This window comes from Salvelinus sp. IW2-2015, linkage group LG23 (assembly GCF_002910315.2).
Source record: "Salvelinus sp. IW2-2015 linkage group LG23, ASM291031v2, whole genome shotgun sequence".
Taxonomy (NCBI): domain Eukaryota; kingdom Metazoa; phylum Chordata; class Actinopteri; order Salmoniformes; family Salmonidae; genus Salvelinus; species Salvelinus sp. IW2-2015.
In genome coordinates, this window is record NC_036863.1 from 26,878,846 (window position 1) to 26,889,759 (window position 10,914).

At 41.8% G+C, this 10,914-nt stretch overlaps 1 protein-coding gene across 3 annotated transcripts; it reads right to left on the minus strand.

Annotated features, from left to right (window-relative positions):
* Positions 1-1,279: 1,279 nt before the first annotated feature.
* LOC111951047 (zinc finger protein 79) lies at positions 1,280-4,730 on the minus strand. Of its 3 annotated transcripts, none has more exons than XM_023969024.2 (4): positions 4,388-4,730; positions 3,578-3,590; positions 3,120-3,467; positions 1,280-2,886 (listed from the first exon to the last, which is right to left on the minus strand). In XM_023969024.2, the coding sequence occupies exons 3-4, from the start codon at positions 3,439-3,441 to the stop codon at positions 2,306-2,308; spliced, it is 903 nt and encodes a 300-aa protein (XP_023824792.1). In that variant the 5' UTR covers positions 3,442-3,467; positions 3,578-3,590; positions 4,388-4,730; the 3' UTR covers positions 1,280-2,305. The 3 variants fall into 3 exon arrangements, with proteins under 3 accessions (XP_023824792.1, XP_023824791.1, XP_023824790.1); XM_023969023.2 differs by having other exon boundaries at positions 3,578-3,665; XM_023969022.2 differs by having other exon boundaries at positions 3,578-4,730.
* Positions 4,731-10,914: the final 6,184 nt, after the last annotated feature.

Here is a 10,914-nt window from a genome sequence, read left to right on the forward strand (position 1 = left end):
CTACACACAGCCTACATCGTTGTCCCATATTAGCTAAAGTAACGTCATAGTCAGCATAGCTAATAGAACTAACGCTGTAACACTAGTAAACCCGCCAAGGGAAAGCGGGATACCTAGTCAATTGCACAATTGAATGCATTCAACTGAAATGTGTCAGTAAGCAGTTTAGCACTTACACCGGCGGGCCCCGTGGCAATACATTTGTAAAACCGAAAGCTTACCTTAACTTGGAAGAGTTCCAGTGTTGTGTTGGATAGTCATAGCCAGCTAGCTAACATAGCATCCCTCTGTTTGAGCAGGGTTTTTCAGTAGGCTAAAATAGCTGTCTGCATTTGCTAGCTAAATAAATGAAACTGAAAGTGAAAAAAATACTAATTTGCTTCTCCATTTTGGAAGAAATTAATTTGTTTAAAACTGTTAAACTATTGTCGTTCTCTCTCTCTCTCTCSTCAACTACTCACCACATTTTATGCACTGCAGTGCTAGCTAGTTGTAGCTTATGCTTTCACTACTAGATTAATTATCTGGTCCTTTGATTGGGTGGACAACATGTTGGAGGACGTCCTCTGGAAGTTCTCATAATTACTGTGTAYGTCTATGGAAGGGGGTGAGAACTATGAGCCTCCTAGGTTTTGTATTGAAGTCACTGTACCCAGAGGAGGACGGAACCTATCTGTCCTCCGGCAACACCATGGTGCTACCSTAAAYAGTGTTGTTGAGGCTACTGWAGACCTTCATTGCAAAAAAGTGTTTTTATGAATTATTTGGTGACATGAATATATTTAGTATAGTTARATCTAAAAAATATAACTTTTTAAATGTTTTGCCATTTTTCCTCCTCTGAGGAGCCTCCACTGGTGGTGGTATAGCTGGATCCTATAATTCTCCTGCCCTTAGATTAAAAATAGGGAGGAGACCTTTTCCATATACATGCTGAGGCATTTAGATCCTCAACTAAAGCTGAATCATTGAGGAACTCCCAGATCAGTACAGTTGATTGGAGTAATCAGGGTTTCCTAAAGTTGGTCCTGGGACCCCCCATGGGTGCACGTTTTGGTTTTTGCCCTAGCATTACACATTCAAATAACCAACTCATCATCAATCTTTGAATCAGCTGTGTAGTGTTTGGGCAAAAAACAAAATGTGCACCCGGAATGGGGGGCAGGACAGAGTTTGGGAAATCCCYAAGAAATGTTTAAAGATCATGTTTCTGTATTGAAATCCGATTGATTTGACAGAATACATATAGCATGAGATAATAAAGACAAATGATACAAAATCTGTTTTGTGAAGTATTAATACATAAACATGTCAATCTCCTTGGGACTCCTTCATTACAGTAAAATAAGCGAGGCCATAGTAAAACACCAGTTGATTTCATGTGTCTGGGAATAGATTGTCATTTAACAGGATATTTCAAGCCCTACATTAGTCTACATCAATGATCCATCTCATCTCACCTTGYATGAACCGGACTAACAACTGTGCTCCACTCAAAGTTCTGCCTCCCAATTATTTCTGTTCCTTCCAGTAAAACACAGGATAKATGTATTAACATTTACAGTAAGCTTTAATACATAAGAGCTACACCATTGAGAGCATTCTGACTGGTTTGCATCACTGCCTGGTATGGCAACTGCTCAGCCTCTGACCGCAAGGCARTACAGAGGGTAGTGCGTACAACCCAGTACAGCCCTGGGGRCAAGCTTCCTGCCATCCAGGACGTCTATACCAGGCGGTGTCAGAGGAAGGCCCTAAAAATTGTCAAAGACTCCAGCCACCCTAGTCATAGACTGTTCTCTCTGCTACCGCATGGCAAGCGGTACCGGAGCGCCAAGTCTAGYTCAAAAAGGCTGAACAGCTTCTACCCCCAAACCATAAGACTCCTGAACAGCTAATCAAAGGTCTACCCCKCTCCACTGCTGCTACTCTCTGCTTATTATCTATGCATAGTCACTTTAACTCTACCTACATATATACATATTACCTCGAATAACCTGTGCCCCCACACATTGACTCTGTACCAGTATCCCCTGTATATAGCRTCGCTACTGTTATTTTACTGCTGCTCTTTAATTATTTTGTATTTTTAATCATTTTTTACTTAACACATTTTTCTTAACTGAATTGTTGGTTAGGGGCTTGTAAGTAAGCAATTCACTGTAAGGTCTATCTATACCTGTTGTATTCAGTGCATGTGACAATTTYATTTGATAACAGTAAATGTTTCCCCCTCTGCGTATATCCCCAGTGCATTTCTTGCCCCCTGTCTTTCCATCCTTTACAGTCCATCATGAAGGCCTTATCAGCCGAGCCCTCCCATTGAGTGAGTGCGTTGGTGAAAGCGCAGCCCCCCACAGTTTCGGAAAGTCTTGCCACACTGGCTGCAAGTGTAGGGCTTCTCTCCTGTGTGAATACGGAAGTGTCTTGTAAGAGCCCAAGAGTGACGGAAGCGTGCGTTGCACACGGTGCAGGCATAAGGCCTCTCTCCAGTATGAATACGCTGATGGATCTTCAGGTGCTCCATGCGGTTGAAGTCTCGACCACACAGGGAGCAGTGGTACGGGCTCCGCCCAGGGGGGTAGAGGTTGCGCTTGGGGAGCATGTTCATATCCTTTGGGTGAATAAGACTACGATGTCGCCGCAGCTCCTCAGACAGATGGAACTTCTCTCCACAGATCTTGCAGACGTGCTGTGCTGCAGCCATGTTTTTCACTTCWCCTATCTGAGGACTGTACATCTGATGTGAGTGAGAGGTGGAAGCCCCAGCAGTCTCTCTGGGTGGGTACTGCTGTTGTTTACCAAAGCCTGCATGGAGACCTGTAGCTGTAGAAGACGATAGGATGTCCAAGTCTGGTATGTTTGGGGTGAAGATGGGGGAGTCCGCTACAAAGTCAAAGAAGAGAAAATGTATTAACCATTAACCACTTGAAATTCTATCATCATCATCATTACTGACATGAGATCAAAACCAATTTACTACAGAATTACTTGGGCTGGGGTCCCAGACACAACTAAAGGCTAGTCCGGGACTAAACATTCTCTATTGAAATTGCTGTTTCAGTCCAGGACTAGGCTTAATTTGTGTGCAGGAAACTGGTTCTTAGTGCAGGACTTACATAGAGAGTGGCTGGTGGAGGGGGTGAATGAGTCTGGGTCACTGAGTGGGAGCTGCCMCCAATCCTCCAGCAGCCTGGTTTGAGCCAAGGAGAGACCGTCTGGACAGTAGTCCTCTTCTCCCCCTCCAGTATTGGGACCACAGTTCCTACTGCTTCCCAGGTCTACAGACTCCACCTTCACCTCAACCAGACACTTCACATCGGCATCCTTCATGGTACCGTCAGGGAAGGGATGGCCGTCAGCATGGGCTCTTGATGTATCATGTCCCGTGGTTGGCTCTGTGCATGCTAGGTTAAAATCTTCATGGTTGTCTGAGTACATGTTTGAGACAACCTCTTCTTTAGTTCCTGTGAATAAATATTGATATAGATAACATGCATCATAGCTTTGCTGAAATAATAAGTTACAGAACATTTTAAATGTAAATCAACAGTAGTGAGTGACAGTCCCAACTTACCAGCTTCATCTTCCTGATTTAAAGTAAAAAAATCCGGTTTAATATCTTGAGTGCACACCCGACCATCCTCACGGATCTCACAAAACGACTCGTTAAGAAATGCAGGGTTATCAACAACTTCTGATTCAAATTCTTCATACCTATCCTCAACATTTGTTGTACCAAGAGACTGATTGGATTCAAGAACGCTGCGCTCTCCTTCGCTTCCTGATTTWATTTTATTTTGTGAGACGTTTAGAGAATTCAGCTGCTGATGAACCTGTTGGATTCTACTATTGGTGCTGTTTCTTCCCCCTATTGTTGATTGTACTTGACACTCCTCTCCTCGCGCTGCACATAATTCAAGTTCGGCTGCTTGCAAGCGAAACTTTAGGGACTTATTGTCCCGCAGCGTCTCGTGCATTTGATCCCGCACGTCCCTCAACACTTGGCCGACTAGTTTTGTAATCTCAACCACCGCTATCTCCACTGCTACTCCTAATGCATTTTGAATAGTAGCAGTCAATTCATCCTGAAACGAGAAAGATAATTCCGCTACTAAAGCAGTATTTGGAGGACTCACGTTTGCCGACATTTGTGTTACCCTCGTCAAATTCTGACCTCCGAAGTCATTACTTATTTAAAAAAAATACTGATGTCCAGAGATGTTTTCAAACCAGGTAAACAAGCTAACTAGTACCTAAGTGTGTTAGCTTGGCTAGTTACACAGAGTTGCTTATTATGCAGGCCTATCTGGCAGGGAGTGTACTCACTATAATCACTCCTCACCTTGTACTAAACSCTGTCCCTTCGCTTGTTCACTTTACTTACCTAGCGAGTTCCGCGTTTAGACTGTACCTAACACTTAGTCACAAAAGAATGTGAAACTATCATTTCAAGTTACGTTTAAATAATTATTGCACGCTTTCCATTTCGTATCTTTTCTCGACTCTAAGCGGAGGTTTCTTCTTCCTGTTTGCGGTTAGGGCCAACCGGTGTCTGTACCTTCAAATTGTAGACTACAACAGCAATATCTTTCAAGAGGATATATAATAGATCATGTAACCATAACACGTTTAATAGAAACTCCGAATTTAGAATATACACGATGAATGTTACGTGTTTATCAAGTCATGTGAAAAACAAACGCAATGTTAAACTCTGGGCTGAGTCTTACTTGGCCATCTATTTCACATCAAATGGCCCTGTTRGAATACATGTTTGCCAAATGCATCCTTCCTTCCTTCCCTGCTTGAAATGATGTCTACTGATTAAATTAGTGAGTAAACCATTATTCGTTTGATCATTGTGGGGAAAGAGTTAAACAAATGTGGAATTAATGCCCTTTTAAAGGCCGTATGGTTTTTAAAAATCTACATAATGTCTTATGCCTTTGTTAGACAAAATGCTATTATTGATTGAATGATTGATTCATGTGGAGGATGATGAGCAATTTATGTAGTTGTTGTTGCTGCTTGTAGGCCTAAGGATGTTGTTGTTGTCATTATCCACATTTGAGTTTTCTTGCAAATTTCCTTACACCTTGCAGTAATGTTACCCAGTATTTTAGTGATTGCAAAGAATTTTACAATTCTTAAAGGACATTTTCAAAAATGTTCTACTTCATATTCATAATCTCCAGCACCACCCCAACATCGACATATGTGAAAATGGTGCGTTTAAGATAAGCGTTTCCAATGACATCATCAACCAATTAGTAGGTAATGCCTACTCATAATTGGTTAAAAACACACAATGCACACCAATGTCATTGGAAACACTTATCTTCCTCTATCTTTTTTTTATGTTTAAAAAAAACAAACATTTTGAGACAATATTAACAATGGACTAATGAAACAAATACCAAAAGATAGTTTTGGAATGGAATTTTCCTTTAAGACATTGACTCAAATCTAGATTGTGTCTTAGATTTTGAGAAAATGTACAATTTAGGATACATTTTTCACTTCTCCCATTGACTTCCCAAACCCCAGTCTGGTCTAGTAGAAAGAAGAGGAAGGGWAGTGCTACTAAGGTACACAATAGTACATTTTGGTAGACAGAAGGTARTCTTTGGTAAAAGGGGTAAATTGGTCATCAAAAAGAAAGGAGGACCAAGGCACTCTTCATATAATTAATTWAAATGCCTTTATTTGTATGGCATGTTCAATAGAAACAAAGTTTAAAAATCCGACGCGTTTCGGGTGCATGGCCTTCGTCAGGGAGTACAAAGAAATAATACAATGTCCTCTTTTGAACAGCTTTTCCAATTKGCKCTAATTTGAAGAGGGAGTGGTTACACAATTGATTGGACACACCTAGTAAGCAATACTATACACATTAAAAAGTGAAATACTGTAGCTATGTTACCAAACAATTMAACTCCAAGCTAGAAGTATCAGGATGCCTAGAAAGGTAGTTCTAGCCTTAAATATGACTGGGAGAAGTGTCAACAAAAAGAAAGCAATATATTCCATACTACACTAGATCACAGTAAACATGAACAACAACAGTCTAAACATAGCTGAGGGCATTTGAGCAAAATGTCCACTAGATGACAGCAAATGGACCTATCACGACCCTACAGGAAGGGTGAGAAATCCATATTTTCACTTAAACCAGGGTACTTAGTGGCCTGTAGTTTGTAAATCCATATCTTCATTTAAACCAGGGTACTTAGTGGCCTGTAGTTTGTAAATCCCCAAACTTTCCCTTTGGTTTAACTGGTTTAAGATGGTCCTCTTTTCTAATTGAGGCTGGAACATGATCAATACCCATAGCTTGTAGGGAGGCAGGGTTGCCATGGTGTAAGGACTTGTAGTGCCTTGCCATGGGGTAGTCTTCATTGCCTATCCGTATTGCGTACTTGTGTTCTGCTAAGCAGTCTGGACGGACAAAGAGACGCCTTCAAATGTAGAACACGTTGCACTGTGGACATTCCAATCTATAGATGGRATGAGTGGTTTTGCAGTTAATGAAATGCTTGACATGATACTCCATTTTAGAAGCTGTCAACAAAATACTTTTTCTATGCAATATTTCTGCAATGGTTGCACTGGTTACATTTAAAAGAGCCCTTGGGTTTGTGGTCAAGCCAAGTGTCGTGTCTTTGGCATCATTAAACTGAAGATTAATCTTTATCAAAAATTCTCTGTAATTATTATTACGTGATTAAACTGATTAATCAGTAACTGTAATTAACTAGAAGTCGGGGCACCAAGGAAAATATTCAGATTACAAAGTTATAATATCCTAATATAACTTTCAGATGTTTTAATATCTATCAATTAGTCTTTGAATTAATGAATTACTATTTACCTCACGTCAGTCTCATTCCAAACGTCGTAAATTGTTGGTTATCTGCACGAACCCAGTCTTCACTATGAGTCATCATACATCAATTGTCTTAAAATCATTTATTTACTAATAGTAAGTTCACAGAAATGCATCACACAAACAAACAAAGTAGATGGTTACAAAGAAATGATAGATGTGCCCTAGTGGGCTAAACCGGCATGGCGGCTTGTTAGACAAAAGGGGAGTGGGGGTTCAGCTGAGAAGTCACTACAGAGTTGATAATTATAACAATTGAAATGCTAATCCTTTGCACATGAACGCTCACTCATTCGGGAACAATTGCAATCAATATATATATTTACGCTTAGTGTGTCGTCGGGATCTCTGTTGAAAAGTTTGTTTCTTTTGGAGAGTCTGTCCGCCCTCTCTCTCTCTCTCTGTCATGGTTAGAATGGATAGTTCAGAGTGACATTCATTCATGTCGTTATAGAATAGATGTTTCGGCGGTTGTCGGTCTTCACGTTCAATGATACCAAATTCCTAGCTGCAGACTAGTAATTAATATCAAAGACTTGTTCTTATTCTGTCGGTATCGATAGTCTAAGAGTTTAACCACGTGGTATGGTTTAAATATTCAGCCATCTACTCAAACCTTAAGCTCGGTCTCCTCTCAAACCMTGGCCCTCTCATTATCGAGGTAAGCTGGTCTGGTGATAGAAAACCCGGGTGGGGGTTTTATTCGGAAGAGCAGAAAAGGTCCTGTCCCAGGACGCAAGACCATAACTGTGCTCATGGGCGGTCCTCTGATTTAGTTAAACTCCAAAGGGAATTGGAGTTTCCTTCATTAAACAGTCCAAAATCACATTACACAATTTCACAAACCGTATCATCCTCACTCATTCATCTTATACAACAATTAGATGTAAGCCTCATATCTGAGGCTATTGTATAAACAGCGTTATGGTAATGTGGCCGTATTGTCTCTCATGAGTTTCACAAAATTGTACCAAACGGACCAGTTCGTAGCTGGATTCTTCACCGATCTTTTATACGTTCTCCAGAACATAAATACTGTTCGGACCTCCAGTTCTGTGAGGTGTAAGAAATTCCTTTGTTCTCTATGAAAACTCCCTCTCTCTCTATACTGTGGCCATGAGGAGATAATCTCCTCCAGGAATTTACGACCTGAGGTCGCAGCAGCCTGAGTGTAGGAGACAGAGAGAGGGGGATGGTGCTCGCTGTACCCAAAGAGGGCAACGTCATGACACAAGTGTTTTGAGAGTCACCAGGAAGATAACTGTGGACTAATTTGTCATTTAGGGTAGGACATCTCTTAAAGCTTATGACTGGTGGCTCAGGGAAGACTTGGTGTAGTAGCGTATCACTTTGGATGATTCCCCACTTACTTTTAATGATTCTTTTAACGTTCTCTGCTTCAGTGCTGTATTTTGTAACAAAATACACTCTCTCTGATGTATCAAGAGGCTCTCCCCTTCGCAACAAGTTCTCTCTGTCATGTAATCCAGCCCTTATACCGGCATCTTTCAGGACTTGAACGCTGTAGGCCCGATTCAAGAAGCGATTCTCCAATTCAGCAGATTTGACACTGTAGTCTGTTTCCCGATCGCAAATTCTGCGGACTCTTTGGAATTGGCCATATGGAATGTTCTCTTTTAGCCTTTTGGGGTGAAAGCTGTCTGCCCTCAGAATGGTATTCCCATCTGTAGGCTTCCTAAAGATTGATGTGTGCAAACAACCTTTGTCATTTTTACTGATGTCGATGTTAAAGTAATCAATGTACTTAGAGATGGGTTCTGTCAGACTTTCATTACCACTAATGACTAGTCTTACCTGGGGGATTTTCAACATTCCTGTGGACATTTGGAAGAAGATAAAAAGAAGCCATATGTGGACTGCCATTGAAAATAAATTTGACTCATTGTCTGAAATGTAGCCATTCTCCTTAGCTTCTGTGAGGATCCCTTTCAGTTCAGTTTTTAGGTCCTCTGTAGGGTTGAAGGTAAGAGATTGGTAGAATTCATCATTGTCTAATTGACGGTAGGCTTCTGTCACATATTTGTCTTTACTCCACACTACTGTAGCGCCACCTTTGTCTGCTTTTTTAACCACATCCGTTCATTTTGTACAATGATTCAACTGCATCCCTCTCTGTTTTTAGAAAGATTATGTTGTGTTTGGTTGGAGTCAATTTTACCCTTAAACAGATTCTCCACATCAAAATTCACCTTCTTGGCAAATGTATTTAGTGTGGCATTCTGGACGATGGACAAAAAGTGGACTTGGTTAAAAGGTGTTTTTGAGGGCACAGAAACTGCCTGACCTGAGACACTGGCGTCTGTAGTTGGAGAGATGTTTTGCTTGTACCAGGCCTTCAGATGTAGATTCCTGTAGAAACGAAATAGGTCAATCTTTGTGTTGAATTCATTAGTTGAGTATGTGGGGGCAAAGGACAGTCCTTTAGACAATATCCTTACACAATCATCAGAAGGAGTTCTCCAGAAATGTTGATCACAGCCTTGTTCTGGTCCTGCTCTGTGTGGTTGGATAGTCTTGATTTCTTCCTCCTCCTCCATGTTGGCCTCTTCCGCGTCCTCTCCCTCTCTTGTTGAGGAACCTGCGTGACCCCTCTTCCTGATCGAAAAAATCTTGGGAGGAGCTGGCCTCTGAGTTTCTGGGGTGATCCTCATCGTCACTGCTCGTAAAGTTGAAAGAAATGATCTAGGCTTCCTCTGCGGATGTGATTCTGATTGTTGCGCGTTGGTTTTTCTCCAGGCAAAAGACCTTGCCATCTCTATAGTCTACTTCATCTCTTCTAAATTTTTCTTAGCTTATCTTGCTTCAATGTCAGAGTGAATGTGTCTACTTTCTCTTTCAAGATCTCATCACATTGTGCTTTTGTTAGAATTGTCACTGTGTTCTGTGATTTTCCTTTTTACTTCTTCAATTTCTGTTTGGACTACTTGTCTGTCCTTTTTAGATTATTATATTAGAAGTAGCATTAGGTCAAAAGAACACTTGTTGAGAATAGCCTCCCATTTATCTCTAAAATTCAGTTTTACCTTGTGCTTCATTAGCTGGAAACGTCATAATACGGAGTCCTCTGGGGATTAGGCCTTTCATCCAATAGTCAGACAAGGTGATAGAATTGAGGTCAAGTTTGGTGTCTTTCTCTATAAGGTGTTGCAAGCCTCTGTAAGCCTTGTTGAAGTCCATTCCAGTATTCTCTGTGGCTGTCATCTCATCTAGCAATGAGGTAGTGGTAATAATCCTTTGCCCTCTTCATGGGAATGGAACATCTTGTAGCCTCTTGGATAAATCCATAGTTTGAGTTGTAAAATGTCCCCAAAACACAGAAACAAATTACTGTGGAGCTGCTTCCTCTAAGCATCACCAGTGCTATGCTTAACTAAGTCTGGTCTGTCGGGTCTGCTGAGACTCAACAACACCTCCACCATACTGACGTTCAACACGGGGGCCCTCAGGGGTGCTTGCTCATTCTCTCCTCTTCTCCCGTACACTCATGACTGCATGGCCATGCATTTCGCTACACTCGCAATAACATCTACTAGCCATGTGTATGTGACCAATAAGATTTGATTTGACTCCAACACCATCATTAAGTTGCCGACGACACAACGGTGTGGCCTGATCTTCAGCGGCGACAAGCGCCTACAGTGAGGAGGTTCGTCTCCCGGGTGGCGCAGTGGTCTAGGGCACTGCATCGCAGTGCTAGCTGCGCCACCAAGAGTCTCTTGGGTTCCGCCCAGGCTGGGCTGGGTTCGCGCCCAGGCTCTGTCGCAGCCGGCCGCAAACCGGGAGATCCGTGGGGCGACGCACAATTGGCATAGCGTCGTCCGGGTTAGGGAGGGTTTGGCCGGTAGGAGGGTTTGGCCGGTAGGATATCCTTGTCTCAGTATGTAAAAAATGTAATAAATGTATGCACTCTACTGTAGTCGCTCTGGATAAGAGCGTCTGCTAAATGACTAAAATGTAAATGTAAAAAATGTTAGAGCCTCTACAGCCTTTACCTCAAGGGTCAG